We start from the raw sequence: 20,273 nt of genomic DNA, 5'->3' as shown, positions 1-20,273 counted from the left end.
TGAACACACCTTAATAATAATTCTTCCACTATTACTACTACTAATAATAATAATAATAATAAACAACTAGGGCTGCATGGTGGTGCAGTGGTTAGCGCTGTCGCCTCACAGCAAGAAGGTTCCGGGTTCAAGGGATCTTTCTGTGTGGAGTTTGCATGTTGCAAGTGTGGGTTCTCTCCGGGTACTCCGGCTTCCCCCCACAGTCCAAAGACATGCAAAATGGGGACTAGGCTAATTGGATACTCTAAATTGACCATAGGTGTGGCTGTGAGTGTGAATGGTTGTCTGTCTCTATGTGTTTGCCCTGCGATGGACTGGCGACCTGTCCAGGGCGTACCCCGCCTCTCGCCCGAAAAGATGCTGGGATAGGCACCAGCCGCCCCGCGACCCTACTAGAGGATAAGCGGTAGAAAATGAATGAATGAATGAATAAACAACTAATAACGCTAGTGATAATGAACCTTTAGTTCTTTCCTTGTTGCTTCCTATGACAATGTTTCCTCTCAACAGTGCTTTAAAGTGCCTCTATCTTAAAGAACTGCTGACAATATTCAACATTTTTCTTGTAGACAAATCCCATGACAAGACCAAAAGCAACAATGGATGAATACTAACAAGTACTGTCTGTGTCTCCAAAGCCTTTATATGCAGTTGCTTATTCCTCTGTGCCTTAGATCTCCATTGTTGTCCAAAGGATGTTGTACAAATACCCAGTACTACTTACAAGTGCACCAAACGAGCATCTGTAGGTAGAAACTGGTCCCCAACAAACACACCAGTTAGTCCTCTTTGAGTAACATTAGTTAAATTAGAAACCTCCAGTGGCAGAAGTTTCATACTGTGTGTTTAATTCGTACAAAAACTGAATTGTAAATAAGACAAGTTGTTTTTTGTGGTGGACTGTATCTTTGTCAGGCGCAATGATGACCTTGGACAGAGCCCGGCGACCTGTTTCCTTCTGCTTCCAGTCGTTTTGCTAAGCTAGGCTAAACCTCTCTTGGCTGAAGCTTCACATTTAACATTCATAAGAGTGGTATTGATCTTCTCATGTGACTCTCTTTGAGAAGGTAAATAAGCCTTGTTCCTGAAATGTGTAAATTGAAATCTAATCCTATGATATAAGATATGCAACTCTTGGGAAAAGATAAGCAAAAAGATTCAGAGGGATGATAGTTGACAAAAACCTATACAAGATCACAAGGATAAGTAGGAGGATAATAGTTGCGGTTACTGCAAGCATGGTAATGTATGCACATCTGTAAACAGTGTGTACCTTGACAACATGTGGCTATCACAGCCTCTTCGCACAGTCCAGCCTGACGTTGAATATATAAAACAGTGCTGTGTGAAAAACTGAGTCAGTCTCAATAACACCAGTGCTGGTCCCTGGGACATCATGACCGACTGCTGGCATTATTCTGACCGCCCCAGCAACAGGTGATGTCATTCGTAAAAGAGCCTGCCTGGGCCTTATTGGTTCTTAAGTGTTCCCCTACTTCATCTAATCAGAGAGAAGCTGTTCCAGGGCAGAGGAGTTTCTGCCGCTTATGTAAACAGCGATGAAAATCAGGTGGCCTATCAACATCCGCGCAACGTTTCACCTACGGGTTTTTTCAGTGTCAAGGAAGAAATTAGATCCCTCAGGATGACATTTCATTCACTATCCATTTGAATGCATAATAGAGTGGTGCAAAATGTTTTCTGACCTGTCGTAGTCTCCGTTGCAGAGAGCTCTGACAGGGATGGTGAAAGGCTGCCACACCGGGTTCAGCGTGTTCTTGATCACCTCTGTCTTATGGCAGATGGTGAACCTGCCGGCAAAATAACAGTTTTAAGGCCACAAAAGAGAGAGAGAGAGAGAGAGAGAGCACACTCATATTGCTCAGATTGTACCTATGAAGATAATCCCTCACCCACTATATCCAGCTTTCTCTGCAACTCAAAATGCTGTGTGTTTTTATATGTGCTTAAGTATATCTGGGGGACATGACAGAATTGCAGATGGGAGTTTCATTGCTACAAACATCTCCCCAAGGCAGAGCAGTGGAAGAATATAATAATCTTAAAAGATTGAGATAAGCCTCAAATGTCACTTGATTCACAAAAAAGAAAAAGAAAAAAAAAAAGTCAAATTATACAGGAAAACAATTGAGATGAGAACCAGATGTGACAACTTATATTACTTGGGTGGATATATGTAGTTTTCACCTTCAAAGTTCTCATTACACACTTTTCTAAACCTTTCTTCTTCCAGTGCAGTGGTTATACACCGTTCTTGATTTTCAGAGGTGTCTCATTTTACTTTCATAGGAACTGCCACCACATCTGCTGCAGCTGAGAGGATGCACTGAGGGTTCAGTGCTCTCATCAGCATTACCTTACAGTGACTGTTGCAGCAACATGGTCAGTAACGCTTGTAATTTGTTTCCTATGTTGCTTTCCCCACTGGTAGTCGAGGCTGATAAGATCCAATCAGGGAGTGACCGTGGGGGTCCACGTCATCGTTTTCAAAGGTCTGAGTTTCTGCCCATCCAGACTAAAACACAACCCTGGAGTCAGTTTATAAACTAAAATGGGGCAAGCAGCGTTTCTAAAAGTCTTAGAGGCTCAAAAACTATGTAGTAGTGTGGACGCTAGGTGTAAATGTAGCAAAAATGTGATACGTTTTAAAACTAAAAGGTAGTAGTTTGGATGTAGCCTTAATTGAGTCTGAATGAACACTGTGTTACTGTTTATGAATATGGAAGTAGAACAGGTGGTTTTAACAGTAAGACATTGCATTTCATCACATTGCATGATTATCTTTAAACATGAGGTTATGTAAACAATAGAAGAAGGTCAAGACGGTTCCAAGCGTCTATGAAAGAAAAGGAAACAAAAAGCTCTTTTGGCTATTTTGCACTTTTGAGATGTGCCCTCACGTCACGCGTCAATATCAGATAATGAGGTAAAAATAATATCAGATGTGTTCTGATCTGTTCACAGCACATTCTCTGTTCATATGCAAGACAAAGTTGAATATCTGAGCCCCATCACGAACGCTCAAACTCACGTTCCATCCTCGTTGCTGCGGTAGAAAACCAGGAAGGGGTCAGACTTGCCAAAAAAGTCTTTCTTATCCAACTTGTTGGCACACAACTGCATAGTAGCAATATCCTGAGGGAAAGACAAGCAGTTTTAGTTGGTGAATATCAATGCAATCATTCTGATGCAATTTCATTTCTAAGTCAGCAACTTTTTTTGGGTATTTTTAGGAACTCATTTCTTGGTGACAAAAGTGCAAGGTTTTTTTGAGGGAAATTCGGCTGCAAGAATTACAAGACAAGACTCCCTGTGAATACAAAGTAATTGGCTGTGTAAAAACTGAATGAATAATGTTGATGCAAATGTGGATAAGGATCCCAAACAGCGGCAGTGAGAACGGCTTAATAACAAGTGCACACATACATTACAGTGATTGCAATCCTGTGTTTCATTTAAATTACACACTTTATTAGTGGGAGATGATTTTTATTATGGGATGTCTGTAATGTAGTCAGAGAGGCAGTGGGAATGGCTTCATACATATGTATGGATGGTTACAGCAGTTAATGAGGAGCTGTGTTACTCCTGCTGCGATAGATAGATAGATAGATAGATAGATAGATAGATAGATAGATAGATAGATAGATAGATAGATAGATAGATAGATAGATAGATAGATAGATAGATAGATAGATAGATAGATAATGAGGCCTTTCAGTTATTGCCTCAAGTGGGAAGGCATCATGGGAAGCTAAGCTTGTCATTGACAGATAGGGGTTGTCAACCAGCAAAAAACACATACCATACACTCACACACACACACACACTTATCAAAATTTCTGAAGAACATTTGGATCTTGTCAGGAGCAAAACCTCCCAGAGCAACGATGGTAAACACAACCAAGATAAGCCTGTTAACATAATGGTCTTTGGAGCAGCCACACACACACACACACATAAACACACACAGACCTACACACACAAACGCACACACAGACGAAATTCTGTTAGTATCTGGCTGCCTAGTTGGTATTAATGTATCATTATGCCAGGGGAATGGAAAATTGGAAGAGAAAAATCATTCACTTCATAGCAGGAAACCATCTTGACAGTTCATTTTGAACACATTTATACATCTGTGGAGAGGTGTGGGTAACACAGCATCAGAGTTTATCAGCTATGAACACTGAAGAAAATAAAACTTGAGGTTGGGGGGTCCAGATGAAGCGATTTACAGGTTAAACTCTTGCACGTCTGTAACATTTCATTATCTACTTTTGATAGATTGGCCCGTCACTAAATATTTCCTGTGTATCTGTGTATATGCATGTTTGTGTGTAGGTGTGTTTGTGTGTCGGGGAGGAGAAGATTGCAAGGTGTTACAACAATAGAATCAGGGCGAATAAAAAATGCAGACAATATGATAATACTTCAGCAACACCGTGTGTGCATGTTTGTTTGTTTTTTTTTGTCTGTGTGTGTGTGTGTGTGTGTGTGTGTGTGTGTACGTGTACTGACCCTGCAGTTACTGAGCTCCTCTGCAGTAAAGATAATGACTCCACACTTCTTCCCTGGAATCCCACTGAGAGCGTAAGAGAGGAGAGAGAGAGAGACACAGAGAAAGACTGAGACAGAGGGTAATTGTAGCTTGACATGAATTATACAATTGCCGAGCAGATGTCGTCCATGGCTATGAGCTGTTATTGTGATAGGTGACAGCACAGCACGGCGATTGGCATATTTAAAAGAAAAAGTAACGCACTCACTTTCTAACGTGCATGTCACTTACTGAAAATCTGTTTTCCATCTTTTTAAATATTCTATCAAAAAAAAAAAAAAGAGATCTCCTCCGTCTGAATCAGGCACTGAAATCCCAGGGCTTTTAAGCCCCTTTAGAACACACTGTGGCTCATGAAGTGTTTTGAAAGTTGTTTCAATGTACGCTTTTTAAACTGCTAGAGTTTTAATAGCTGTTAAACATCTCGTCTCTACAATAATGGACTGTAAAGCAAATTAGCTGATAGACAAGGAGTAATTTCTCAGTGTGATGCTGGTAGCAATTGGAGGCTGAGTGGAGGGTCAAGATCAGTCTCTGTCTAAGATTTGCTAACATTAGCTAATGTTTGCTATGATTTCCCCTTTAAGGACAGGGGTCTTGTGGGTAACCTGTGAGTGTGACGTAGTCATCAAGGTGTTATGAGAAGTAGATTTCACTCATGTGTCTATGAGTGAGAAGATACCGCATGCTGTTACTGTTATGGAAAAACTACATGCTAGAGTGTGTAGATATAAGCGGCATAAAAGCGTTGAAAGGCCAGGAGCTGTGTTTGCTGCAATCAAGGAAATGAAGGTATTCCAAACGCTACTTAAATGCCTCATCATTCCTCACCAGAGCGGGCCAGACTGAAAGCTAATTACCAGCTAAGTTACGAGCCAGGCTAAACAACCTGAGTGATCCAAACTACAGCTCAGAGTCTAGGAGGTACCAGTTGTGTTTACAAGACAAGAGGTTATAATACTGCTTAGGCTACAGTGAGTCGCTGTCGGAAAAGTTAGGAAACGGGCAAGGTATGGCTGGGTAGCATGATAACTTCAGTAGAAGAAAAGACGTGATAGAGACAAGAGTTAACATTGACGTTGCTTTCCACCTCTGGAGACAGCTGTTGGAGAGTAAAGGAATGAATTGGAAAGACTGGAAAGTAAACAGTTGTCAAATGCTAACGTTGGCTATGTATCAAAGCAAAACTTACAAATAGCACCCTTACCCTTTGATAAAAAAAAAAGGTTATTAATTCGATTGCAATTGTTTCTCAGTGAAATACATTGTGTGGGTCGTTCAAGTCAAACATGTTAAATACATTTACTTTGATAATGGCTAACTGGAAGTTTTCTTCTTCCCCGTATTTCTTGGTATATTTTTTTATAGTTTTTTGGCTCATTACAGCCACCTGCTGTTGATTTGTGGAATAGGTCTTGTTCACAGAGGACATTTTGACAGAAAAAAAAAATATAATATATATAATAGACACATACATTTTCAGAAAATTGGCAAAAGAAAATGGTTTCTATCCATCACTGGTGTGTGAACATTATCCTTTTCCATTTTAGCCGAGCGTGGATCAGTGAATTTCCAGAATTTCCATTTATTTATTTATTATTTTTTATGTGCAAATTGAAAATGCGCATAAAAATAGGTGGATTTAAATGCACTTACTGTCACACTGTCATGGATGACTGAGGGTCTTGCTGCTATGACAAGTCAAAATGTCTGCTGCGAAAAGAACTATTGCATTAAACCTTCAGCGGGATTGTGTCTGTGATGACTACAAGCCTGTGTATGTGTGTGTGTGTGTGTGTGTGTGTGTGTGTGTGCTCTCATGCACAAGATACAAACACAACGGGACCAGCTCATAAAACGTCCACAGTGTTACTAGGGTTGCACTAGTTTTATTTCTGTTCTAGATTTAATGAAAAGGCTTGTTTTAATCAATACTAAGTGGCTTTACTGAGTAAAATACACTCCAGAAATATTGGTGGTCTAATAAAGGAATGTGTTAAAGTTAAGAACAATTCAAATGTAAAAGTTGGTCAGAATTTTTAGAACTGCTCTAATATTAATAGACCATATCAGCTTTAGTTAATAGTTTTGAATATATATTTTTAAGCATAAAATAAAATGAAAGAAGAATGACTCAAGAACAAAAATGTACAGAGGTGTACACATGTATGCATCCCTTCCATTAACCCTCAGCCTTTTCTTCTGTTTTCAAGGTTAAAGCCTGTTGAAGGTTGGTTTTTATCTTTCTCTTTTGTTTCTCAGCGGTGAAAGAACCATCACAGAAGAAGGACATATGGAAAAAAAAAAACAGCGCGGATGTCTATAGAAGAGACTCAAAGGGAAAGGGAAAAGAGGACCAGATTGGGTGTGACAGAACTAAGATGAGGGGTAACTTTGTGACTGTCAGGGACAAAGGGGCTGAGCCTGCCTGCTGCTTCATTAGACTTTACTGAATCACAAGATGTGGATAGAAGGGATGAAGAAGGAGGAGAGAGAAGAGGAGGAAATGGGAAAGAAAGGGAGGACCCATGAAACCTCTGACTCAACATATGCCTGGGTCCTTGGCCCAAGTCTGGCCCATATACTTCCACATCTGGGCAGGGTCTACCTGTTGTCTTTCCGTATTGATTGAAAGCCTCAAGATTTTCTGTGTGTGCGCCAGAATTGGTCCAGATGTGGAAGTAGCATCTTACAATCACACTGTATGTGAGCCAGATTCAGCCCGTGGAACCAGGCGTATACCGGGCCAGAAGAAAACAATTATGTGGCCCAAGTATGGGCCGGATTTATTTTGCGGCAACGCGACAGCGGGCAACAAGAACAAAACATGTTTGCTAAACTTTTGATATGTCACAATAATATGCAATATCTATTAGTTGGGTTTCAATAAGGTGGACTGGAATGAAAATAGAAATTTACTCCATGAGAAAACAAATGTGTAACCATTATGTAGAACCTAGACTGGCCTGAGCTGAGCTGCTGTGCTCAGAGTTGCATCAGGTCTTAGACATCGACTGTAATTGTTGCCACAGTGAGGAGAGAACAAACATCACAACAAGTGTGTCTGACACTTGTTGTGATGTGGTGCTTTCATGTGCTCTGACATCTGAGATCTAAGCAGTCTGAGACAAGATGAGAGACCAGTGATCTAAGAGTGGTGATTGTGACTGATAATTACAAAGAGAAAGACTCACAGCTTCACCCATCTTCATATTTCTTTTACAAAAAAAAATTAATTTTCAACAGCCTTCTATTATTTCACACGTTTGCACAGTTTATATGCAGGGGTGGACTGGGAATGAAAATCGGAACTTCTGACTGCTCCAACAAAACCCACCTGGACACAGACCAGCACCCACACAGTCCATGTCTCTGTTGACAAGAATTCAGTAGTAAACAGAGATTTGACTTTGTAAATTTACAATCTAATTTGTGGAGACACATGAAATATAAAATCCCTCTATAATGATAATAATTATAATAATATTTTCATTCAATTGTGAATGATTCATGGTTATTTACTCTGGGTCAGGTCAGATTCCATGGTGATTTTATAACTGTAGTTTCAAACTGGACAGTGCAGCAGTAAATACAGGAGCAACAGCTGTGCATGATTAACTAAATTGTTTTTTCGATTCCTTCACTGAGGCTGTCTCCAAGGTAACACAAACAAAATACGTTAAAGTCTGTTAGCGTATTAGGATTTCTGATAAAAGCTGGGCAGAAAAAGTTGCATATGTTTTTTGTAAGTTTAATTTGTGTAAAAATGTAAAATGAGTTCAAATGACATTAAAAGATACTTCCATACATATACTATAGCAAGTGGCAGCTTTGCCTGTATACAGCTGTATGCAGAGGTCTGTTGATTTTTAACATAAAACCCCTGCAGCAAACAGACATGCAGAAATAAGAATTTCTTCAAATATTAATGCACTGTTACTTTTTATTTCATCAACTTCACTCATTTGCATGAGCAAAAGTTTGGGTACCCAGCTAAACCCTCGGGCCTTAGGCCTTAATTAACTTGTTAGGCCTTAATTGAATCGTTAGAACTTGCGAGGCAGGTGAAGATGAATTGACAGCTCACGAATTCTCTGACTCTTCAAACCTTGTGGTAACACTCAACAACCACGGACTCCTCTAAGCAACTGACTGGGGACCTAAAATGAAACTAATTGACGCTTACCAACCAGGGGAGGCTATAAAAAGACATCAAAGCGCTTCAAGCTTGAAAGCCTCCACTGTCCAAAATATCATTAAGGAATGGCAGTTAAAGGGAATTGTGGAAGAAAAGATCTGTAAGACCAAGGAAACTACCTCTATGTGACTGCAAAGCAGCTTCAGGAAGGTAGAGCTGAGCTTCCACTGTGTCGATGCACAAACAGCGTTTACATGGAAGAGTCATCAGAGGGAAACTTCACCTACAAGCTCATCGCAAAAGTCAACATCTGCACAACAACATGTGAATAAGCCAGAGACGTTTTGGAAACAAACACTCGAGTGAAGGTGAAGTTCAAATTGGCGTTGTTTGTTTTGGCCACAATCAGCAAAGGTGGAAAAAAAAGGAGCAGCATTTGATGAAAAGAATAAGTCGTCAACTGTTAAACATGAGGGAGGAAATATTCTATTTGGGGGTTGTGTGGCAGCCAGCGGCACAGGAGACATCACACAGCAACCCTGTCTCTCAGAAATTACATTTTTATAAAACTAAACTGCAACAGCAAATAGGTTTAATTGTGAGCAGATTATGTTTTCTATTAACATAATGAGGAAATGTGGTTTATTTACATATTTGGCAAGTTGCAAATTAGTTGATACTGAATGTATCAGAAAAATGTTTACAGACAGCGTTATTTGTTTTCCACAGAAAATAACTGACAAGTAAAATATCCACATGTAGTGACAGCTGAGGTCACTGGCATGCGGACCACAGTCTATCAGGACCCGAACCTATAACCTATAAATTATAGAAAATGATTAATTTTTGACGTGGCATTTCTATTTTAGCCGGCGCAGCTTTTACATCCTTTTCACCACTGGTTTAGCGGCCCAGGAAGATCACAGACTAATACATACATGTGTTGCAAACCATTAAAGCTGTTCAATTGTTATGATGCGTTGAGGCTGTTTATTATAAGCAAACAAAACCCACCGTGAACCACTTCAAGAAACACAAGCTGATGCTGTTGGAGCGGTTCCCACAGTCCCCTGACGTGAACATCACTGAAAATCTGTGTGGAGATCTTAAACCTTCTGTGTGTGCAAAAATATCTCAGAACTCGTGGCGATCTACAGAGAAAAGCGGAGGAAATGTATTTTTCCAGCTCCTTGAAATTAAACTGAATAGTGAATTCCCCATTTTTCTTCATTTGGTTCATTACCCAGTTGTAATATTAAGGTAATTGTTAAATAGATGCTCATTCATTTAAAAGACACAGTGTAATTTATTTATGTAAGTCTTCCTTAAAAACTATGTTTTGATATCTTAATTCCCTCGTCTCTTCTCTTTTCCCCTGTAATTACATGTTTATCTCAGTGTCAGTACATTTTTATTGATATAAAGTCTGTAGTAATTAAACACACTATATCCAGAGTATTACCTAATTCTCTTATGACCTGCCTCAACAGTCGAGCAACCAATTCTGTAGTTTCATGAGGACAGTCGCTAGGATACAGTTTATTTCCACAGATAGACTAAAAGCAGTAACGTCTTTTTTTGTTTTCCTCTCAGTAAAGTACTTACTTGTCATGAGCTGGTAGTTTATGTCACTGAACTCTTTTGCTTTCTATCAGCATTGGTTTCATTCAGTGGGTCCAGTGTCTGAAGTTAAAGCTTTGAAAAACTAGAAGCATTTGTACTTTTGCAGAATATACTGAGAGACATCCATTGTTTCCACACTCGACAGCTCCAGTGACAGCGACAGCACACTGTGTGGCTCGGTCACAATGTGTTTGGACCTTGATATCGAGACTCCTTATTTTATTTTTTTTACATTCTCCTTCTTCTTAAACACACACATACACACAAATGCACACACCATCCACACATCTTTGTGAAACATAAATATTTGTTATGAGTCTACGCCTGCAGCTTACATTATGTCATAATAAAAATAGGGCAGAGGATGCCATCCTAATTTTCATTTGTAATTCAGTTCAGCTCTATTTGAATAATGTTTTGGGTGTGAAAGTAAGAATGAAAAAAACTCCTCAGCTTTTGCAGTTTTCATCACAAGTAATTATTCTTTTTTATAGCCGCCGTTTATGTGCTTTTCTGGGAAGTGATTTTTTGTTATAGTTTTCATCTGCCGCCTTGTGCAGCAGCAACGCCTAAATTCAGCTGTTTGGAAACAGGAGGCCTGAGGCAAAGCCAGGAGGCAAAGCTGCCGTCCACTGATCCTGAATATTTCAGCCGTGTCCCAGTTCAGTGTCACGATGAAGCAGAATGAAGAAGAGCAGCCCCATCAAAGCGCCAGTGAGTGACACAGATTTATTTAGCTTTGATATTAAAGAAGAAGGAGAACAAGGAGCAAGACGACTGACAGAAGATGAGAGGAAAGAGAAAACAAAGTGACCATGTAAGGAAAATTGATTTCAGCACGCAGAGGAAAGAAGCAGGGGGGGGGGGGGGGTGATGAAAATAAAATAAAATCCAATGAGAGAACATGTTCGTCACTCTCGCCTCGTCTCTCATACATCCACAGCCTTCCGTGACGTAGTCTCAAAGCCGATGGATTCTCTCACTCACGCTGCCCTCCAGCTGTAGCAGGCAGCTACAGGGAGAGAATTATTCATGAATTTATCTATACAGTGTGTCCAACCGCACACCCGCAAGCGAGCCCACTGGAAATAAGAGCTGCCTGGACTCTGTGGAGTATCTGTCCGAGCCTCGGCTGCTCAATGACTACAGAATATTAATGACGTGCTGTTCCTCTGCTTTATATTACAAGTATTTAGCCTGTTGTTGCAGAGCTCTGTCTGTCAGCAGCAGTTTACCTTTACCTTCCACAGTACCTCCACAAAATACCATTAAAGTGAGGCAGCTGTGAGCTATTGCATGAGCTGCCATGTGCTATTAATGAAGTGACATGAAGTACAGTCTCGTGAGAGAAGACTGGTTAACCTTGAGGTCATAGCTGTCATTTGAAAAGGTCAGAGTGCCATGCATGGGTGTATGGGCCTGTTTTTTTTCCCTGTGTTGTGTGGATTATCAAACATGGATGGCTCAGTTTGCATTTTTCATTCTGACCAAAGAATACAGGATGTGATTTCACTGATCAGTCCGCGGTCACAGATTATTCTCTCATCGTGTTTGATGCAGGTGTCTTCCTCCTCTGTGCAGCGAGTCTGCTGTGAAACACTGGATAGTCTTGTATTGTCCGCCTCATCACAACTGTACTTTAAACCGCAATTAAGCTATTGCTGCTGTTGTGTGATATGTACAGTTTAAATATATATATATATATATATATATATATTATATATATATATATATACATATATATATATATTATGAAATGCGCAAATTGTCACATTTGTCAAAGTAAAAAATAACAAACTTAGAACAAATCTCCTCTGCGTAGTCATCATTAGTGATCAGGTGAAAGTGAAAACCAAAATGAACCACGGCACATGAGATGACTTCACTGTGACTTATATTTAGAGTGAACAATGTATTTTGCCTGTTCGCTCAGTAAACCTTGTTTGAATAGTACTTTTCTTAACAAACAGTAACGTGGGGTCCAAACGTCTGAATAGGAAAGTGGTGTCAGACTTCTGTGTATTAGGGGTGAAGCGGTAGTAATCTAGCTTTAACCATGCATGTTACATGCGTAACGTTTTGTATTCTGATGGTCAGTCTACCGACATGTTCACAGAAACAGTCATACAGCTACTCGTATCCTCATATTACCATATTGGCAAAGTGCTACCTTGCTGTGCCTGCTACCTCTGTCCGGAGCGAGAGGTTTTCTTCAACTGCAGGAGACATTGTTAGTGCCAGTACATCTGGTTCACCTGGCAGAGCGTGTACCATAGAGGTTAAGTCCTGACTGCAGCGGCCAGGGACTGAATCCAACCTGTGGCAACTCATCCCCCGACTCTCCTGTCTCAGAATAAAGGCTAAATAAAGATCTGCCCTTTCTGTGGACAATGTGGAGACATTAATGTTAAAAAACATGAGAATAGAGTGAATGCATTGATCATTTTTCTACATGCTACAAGCAAGAGAGAGCACAAGAAATGTGTACCTTTTATGTGCAACACGTTATCCAATTTGTAATTATGGCCAGTTTGCCACCGCGTTACAAGTTTACAATTACACACATTCATTCGGCAAATGTTGCTATCGCAGGTTAGCTTACTGCCAGCACTGCTATGGAGCAATTCCCGGTAATGCTAGTGCGGGCTAATGGTTGTGGCTGGGTTGTCTTTTGCTGGCTGTCGCGTACACAGGGTAACTTTATTCAGTTGTACGTTTAGTGGCTGCTTTCACTGGGCGCCGTAACACCTTGCAGAGAACTGAGAACCAAAGTGAGAGAGAGTTGTGGCTGAAGGCGCCCAGGGGAGCGTTTGTTTTGGTCCGAGTGCTGGTGGTCTAGAGTGACATCTAGTGGCCGGGCGGACGGCTTACAGAACCTTTGAGAAGGACTTTCTTTCTCCTCCGACTTTCTCTATGATTTCTTATTTTAAAAGCCAGTAAGCTATAGTGGAACGCTGTGCAGCTACTGACCAGTATTTATTCTGATCTTATCTAAGCTTATCTGATCTTCACTATAAAATAAGGATTTTTTTCAGCTGTGGAACGACAGCTGGTTTACAGGTTGTATTTACAAGCTGCGATTAAATAACTACATACTCATTCCATTATCTGACAACAGAAGGCGAGAACAGCTATACAGTGAATTCAGCTGCATTACAACACAGAAGATGTGATCACAGAGAGTGCTGATATAGTCAAAGTTACAAAGAGCTTTACAGAGAAGAGAGAAAAAAAAGGAAACAAAAAAGCAAATGCAAATAAAAGAAACAATGAAATCATAAAAAACTAACAAGATCAGAAATGTGATTAAATTTTAAAGTTAGGAGGAAAGGAGAATATGAAATTGCCAGGATGAAAAGCTAAAATCACAAATATATTTTTAAAATTCTTATAAAAGATTATTTTAATAAAGGATCTGAGATAAGTTAAACCAGAAGCCTATCTGCTCTCAGCAGGCAGAACTTTAATGGTCCGGTCTCTCTTTGGAATAACAGTAGAGCCCCATCCACACCAGGTTAGTGAAGCACAGTAACATAAGGAGGCAGGAAATCAATTATTCTGTGTATATTGGAGCGAGGCCATTTTATGCTTCAAAATTAATCATAAGAATTTTTAATCAATTATGTGAAGTGGTTAGCACAGGGGTAACATGCTTATGTTTCTTGGTGTTATAATTCGGGTGCAGGGAGCACTGACTGATAACGGGGGCGGTTTTTTGCAGTAAATCTAGTGCAGCTCTTTGCAAATCAACTGGAGGCAAGACTGACGTGAATTTACACATTTTGTTGAGTTGGAAAGAAGCCTGATTGGACGAAAGATCAGCTTCAAAGATCGTGAAAAGATTACAAGCAGCCCGCTCCTCTGATTGATCATGATGTTTGAGGAAGTTTTGACACCAGGTATTTAAAAGTCAGGCAGGGGAGTCAATCAGCTGGGCTGTATTACTGGATTGAAGAGGAACATACACGCGACTGTATGTAAATCTGCTTAACAGTGAAAGGGAGCATTGTGGATTTGTAAAACACGACTGACAGAAATAATGGTTATGGTAATGAATGCCTGGTCCAACGCCTATATATGCATAAATGACATATAATGTCTTTTAATAGCCTTTTCTAGCATTTACAGAGAGGATTAAAAAACTATGATCCACATGTCACAGTTTTTCCAGAAAGCTTTACAGTATTTCATATTTCCTATTTTTAGGAATATTGTCACTATCGCATTTTATTACATGCTGCATCAGTCTTATGATTTATGTCTTATGAGATTACGTTGCTCAAATGCGTGGAACGATACTTACTAAAGAAACCGCAGCAAAGCATCAACCAGGATGCTTGGCTCAACTTGAAGCTCTTTTTGTTCTCCTTTTAATCAGACTGATAAACACAGTCTTCCTGTGTTTATCCCTTAACTTCATTTTATTCAGTCAGTGCATCTTTCTACCACATCTTTAAAGACCTGTGGCAGAGATGAAGGTAACAGAACCACCTGCCCTCTGATAGGACTTTGCTTTGTGATTGAATTGTCATTATCCAATCAAAGTGAAGTGTAAAAACACAAGGTCTAGGCAGAGTTTTCTGTTTTATATCTGTACATACATGTTCACAAAAGCACCTCTTTTTTCAGTGTCTTTATGTAACCTCACCACTTATAAAATATGTTCAGTTTTCATTCACAGTCCCTTTTTTTTCTTTTTCTTACACATGCACAACCTTCTGCTGCAGATTATTTGATAGTTTTACAAAAAGTTGATTCACAAACTTTTGACCCTAATTTAAGTTCAGATGCTTGGTCTGTTTGTTGCCCTCTTTTTCCATGGCCCATCTTTCATAAATTATAAACTCCCTGTCAGAGACTGTGAACATAACATCTTCATCATCGTGTTATTTTTAAATGTGCTGCAATTCCCCAACACTCAACACAACTTACTTATTAAGTATAAAATGTCTCCTGTCACCTGGGCTAACACCAAATATCCATTATTATAGATTAAAACCTAACCTGGTTGAACTATTCAATATAGCCTTACAACTATTACTACTATTGCTAACACTAATAATAATAATAATTACACCCAAAAAGCGATCTGATCTCTGTCCAACACACGAGTTACAGCCAGGTGTCCATAGAGCCTGCCAGTGTGCCTCTAAGAAAACCTCTCACCAGTCACTGCGCATTGATTCGGCTCTTCTGTGTTACGTGTCTGGGCATGACCAAACGTATGAACTGGAACAAGCTGTGACAGAAAAGCCAAGGGAAGGAAACATCACCTTATGTGACATCCCTGTGTTACCTCCTGCATGTCACACTGGATATCTGCTGAGACGCACGTCATAACTTTATCTGCAGAGTACCCAGAAGACCATAACCCTAGTCGTAACAAAGAAAAAAAAACGCATCCAAATTTATCAGCCTTAACATTTATTTCTTTATGGCCTATGACATTTTAAAAAGCAGGGGTCATACTAATTTGAGGACTAGACATTTAGGTATTAGGTAACAACAGATATTCTTTTTTTAGTGGAGACAGTAGTGGTGTAACAAGAGAGAGACTGGGGCTAGCTCCAAATGGGCTAGACCATAAGCTCCTAAGAGGCAGGGCTTGAAATTAGTAGGGGACAGTGAAATGATGCTGTGAACTATTTGGACAACATTAAACATTGCTAGCCAAGCACATCAATTAAGCTGTTAGCAGTTAGCCAACCGCCCTGCTCATCCGGTGAAACAAAAATACATTTTCCAAATCCTAATTCTGTGTCCATGTGTTACTTGTTCATTTATTTTGAGCGGTTACATGTCAAAGCAAGTGTGATCTGGGCTGATGTCATCGCCCTATAAAACTGCACTTGAGCATTAGCTAGTGTGTAGCTAGGAGGGTGGCATGAGCTGTGCGTTTGCTTTTAATCTGGTAAACCTATGCAAACAAAGAATGTGGTTAAGATCTAATTTCTACCAAGATCCTCCTCTTCCTTTTGCAACAACACAGATGAGGGAGGCGTGTGCGTGTGTGTGTGCGTGTGTGTGTGTGTGTGTGTGTGTATGTGTGGAGGCTAATTGCTCCTCTGCAGCTCACTAGCTCCAAATTTCTCTTCACAAAGCCACGCCCACTTTTGCAACATCCAATCACATCTAACGGATTATATTTAAATCCTTAAACAAAATAACTAAACTACCGTCCTCATATTCCATTTCACTCAGAAATACACACATTACATCACATTACTGAAGATAAAGACGCCAACTGCTACTTTAATAATCATCCTGGGAAGAACCCGCCTACTTCCTGCTACCAGCTTGTCCCATTTGAAGGCAGCCACATCCACCCAATCAGAGCTGGCTATGGTCTGCAGAAATACACACTTTGGTGTTGCACATGCTCCTACAGAAAATGTTTCATTATGGGGTGTTGCTAGGCAAGTTTTTAAAAGTTGTTGTACTTGTGCTGTACTTGTAGTTGTTGTAGCATATCTGTCATCCCTCCTCCGAGTTAGTCAGCACAAAAACTGGTTAATTAGCCAAGTGTAACTTGACAGTTCATGTAACATAATTTGGAGGAAAATTAATTCCTGAAGGGGAACTTAATCATTTGTCAAGCTGCTAAGAATTACCAGTGTCACAGATGGTGAGCACTTCAGATAGATGCTCTGAAAAATGCTAACTTCATGATAAAATTATTCTTATCACTTCGATGAGTTTGACAGGAGCATGTGAGAATGAGACTGGTACTCAAGCTGCACAAAAAAAGTGTAATGTATGTTCTGCTTAGCCCAACAGGACTACTCTGAAAGTCATTTGCATTTTCACAAAGTCAAAAAGTGGTGTCGGAGAGGTGCGAGGGGTTTTCTTATTTTGGGGCCAAACATAAGATATTTTAAAGTACATATTGATCAGGTCGAGGGGGTGTGTGGATTAGTGCATAACTGTTGCCATTCATTGAGGATTAACAGTATAGGTTCTCTATGGCAGTGGCTCTCAATCAAGGACCCCTAAAGTGACACAAATTAGACTACGGACCCCCATCTGATAAGATTTCTGCTTTTAGATATTTTATTATAGAAAGTGTTTGAAACCCATGACCAAAATACTCGTACATTCTGTCATTGTATTACTTGTGGATGGAAGTATAGTGAAAACAAATTATTTCCCTTATTCCCCAGGATCCCCCTCAAGGTCCCAGAGGACATCTAGAACTATGACTAATGAAATTTCAAATGTAAAAAGAAAATAAAGAAAAAATTAAAAAAGTAGTTCTTTAATTCAAAATAACTGTCATGATTTTAGCATACTATTACTGTTTCTACCATTACTTTTGATATTTATTTGTGTTTTGATTTTACTTATGATTTACGTGTAGAAACAGAACAACAACGATAACGATTTGATATTAGTACACTCATACTTGGACAAAGAATAACATTAAGTCACTGATAGAGTGGTTCATAATGTCTATCATGTGAAAACATAAAAAATTATTAATTATAAATCTGAACAAAACAGCTGAATGAATGAGATTTACAACAACTGTCTCATCACTCAGTGATGTTCTTATCCAAAAACTGTATATTCCTACTGTAAATCATTTGTTGTCTCAACAAGTGGTGTTTCTCACAGATTCGAGGTGTTGTCTGTATCTGTGACTGTAACAGAACAACATTGTCACATTATTTGCCAAGGCGCTCAAAGCTGGCAAGCATGAAATTAGCTCAAAGCTAATTTCTGCTTGCTCGGAGCCAACATATCTTTGTTTCACACGATAAAGTAACAACTAAATCTTGCCAGTTGGAGGATGCACTGTCGTAAATCTGTGGTGATTCATCTGCTGTGAAGCAGTTTTTTTTTTTTCCTTGGGATAGTGGAACTGATGAAAACAAAGAATTCCAAATACTATAGATTTTCTTTACACATTTAAACAGTCGGGATCTCTGGTTCAGGGTACTCACTGAGGCTAAACTCAAAAGGTTGCAGTGGAAGTTCAGTCATTTGACGGAGGCAAATATAACTATACTTTTTCATCATATGTGCAGCAGAGATGAGATTAAATGTCATAATATATATATATTTTTTTTTTTTTTTTTTTTCCACGTTGTAACATTTCCTACACAGTCTTGTCTTTGTGTGTGTCATAGCAAACCAAGCCAGATAAGACCTGAACCACCACACCAGATGGCAGGTGACAGTTCTGTAGGACACAGACCACAGGGGACAGACAGTGATGACACTGATGTGTATGTGTTTGTGTGTATTTGTGTGTGTGTGTGTGTGTGTGTGTGTGTGTGTGTGGTACAAAAGAGAGAAAGAGAAAAGAGAGATTGAGCAAGAGTTTAATTGATTATCATTGAGTTTATCAGATTGGAATTTTATCTAGAAAATCTCACTATTCTGGAAGGAACATCTGGTGGTCACCCAGAATACATAACCGTAGTTACATAAATAAACAGTCAAATGTATGAGACTGGGGTTTACATCTGTGGTTAGGGTTTAGGCAACAACAGCATTTTGGTTAAATATAAGAAAACATGTTGCGCCTGAAGTCACTGTAACTTTTTCTGTATTAAACCAGACCATGATCTTACCCTGACCTTAAAGCAACAATTTGTAAAATATGTGAGGAGACGGGCCGACCGGGCTGGGGCTAGCTGGTAAGCATGCTAACTTCAGTAGAAGAAAACAGAAAAGAAGTGATAGAAATAGAAGCAAAACGAGGGCTGGAGACAGCCTGCGGCGAGTATGTTCAGCATCGACGTATTTGCGACTTGCCAAATAGGTAAATTATTAATAATAATACAATACTTCCTCATTGTGTTAATAGAAAAGCAATTAAGTTTCCTACAAAACATACTTACTTGTATATGAATGTCATTTCTAGGAAAGCTGCTTCAATAACTGCCAAGATGAGGTTGTTCTTTTTAAACTGCTAATGTAATGTTACTTTAGAACGCCTCAGACAGTGGAGAATTACAATTAATCAATCAACCAATCAATCAATCAATCAATCAATCAATCAATCAATCAATCAATCAATCAATCAATTAATCAATCAATCAATCAATCAATTTTCATGTAAAGCACTTTGCGCTACATTCTTGTATGAAATGTGCTATATAAATAAAGTTTTTTATTATTGTTATTAGTATCAATCCATAAATCAATCAATCACACAGAGTTAGGGACCAGATCAAAGACATTGCTAGATATTAATTATATACAAAAGTTGAGTAAAAAAACATGGTTTAAAAAGAATATAAATCAATATTCTACAAAGACAAACGTACCAGTGTTTCCACAGCTGGGATTAGTTTTGTGCAGCACTAAATCTTATGTTTGATAAACCCAGGATTATTTCTTTTTCAGAGGCTTTAAGTCGGCAAATAAATCTATACATGAGATTTCTTAAAACAGTTCGTAAAGTATTGACTCCTGCAGCCAAACCTTTAAATTGCACTACACGTACACGTATTTCTCTTAGGTAATATCCTCATGACATTAAGCTACTTGAAGTGTAAGCTTTTCATCTTGCTTTTCACCACTGCCAAACCAAATGGGGTTGAGACACTATAGCCCCATTTACTTGCATGGTCTGGTGGGCACACCAGCAAAACAGCATTCTCACAGTGTATTTGGGGACCTCTCTTTGACTCGATTTAACACCATCAAAGGCTTTGGAAACATCAAAAAACACATTAGAACTGATGAGTTTTTGCCTCTATATTTGTTTAGAATTTCCTTTAAGGTATACATACACAAGTCAGTGCCACATTTAGCTTTAAAAACCAAACTGGATATCTGTGGAGTCAATGAACTCATTAAATCTATCTTTCTCTGTCTTTTGACAGAATACTGGCTAAAGCTATGGGTCTGTAATTATCTAGGCTGCCTACTTTACCAGCTTTGTCCTTATTGACTGGCACTAATGGAACAGACAGCACT

The 20,273-nt window shown here is 39.3% G+C and overlaps 1 protein-coding gene across 2 annotated transcripts in view; it reads right to left on the bottom strand.

Moving 5' to 3' along the window:
• Nucleotides 1–20,273, bottom strand: part of LOC130175363 (copine-9-like) — a 92,948-nt gene that overhangs the window by 25,644 nt on the left and 47,031 nt on the right. For both annotated transcript variants that reach the window (XM_056385809.1, XM_056385810.1), the window contains 3 exons: nucleotides 4,543–4,606; nucleotides 3,053–3,156; nucleotides 1,707–1,811 (listed from right to left, as the gene is read on the bottom strand). In XM_056385809.1, the coding sequence (XP_056241784.1) occupies nucleotides 1,707–1,811; nucleotides 3,053–3,156; nucleotides 4,543–4,606 (273 nt within the window). The remainder of the gene's footprint in view (nucleotides 1–1,706; nucleotides 1,812–3,052; nucleotides 3,157–4,542; nucleotides 4,607–20,273) is intronic.

This window comes from Seriola aureovittata, chromosome 9 (genome assembly GCF_021018895.1).
Source record: "Seriola aureovittata isolate HTS-2021-v1 ecotype China chromosome 9, ASM2101889v1, whole genome shotgun sequence".
Lineage (NCBI taxonomy): Eukaryota > Metazoa > Chordata > Actinopteri > Carangiformes > Carangidae > Seriola > Seriola aureovittata.
Note: the sequence above shows the minus strand (reverse complement) of the source record. Positions and strands in the feature narration are given on the sequence as shown.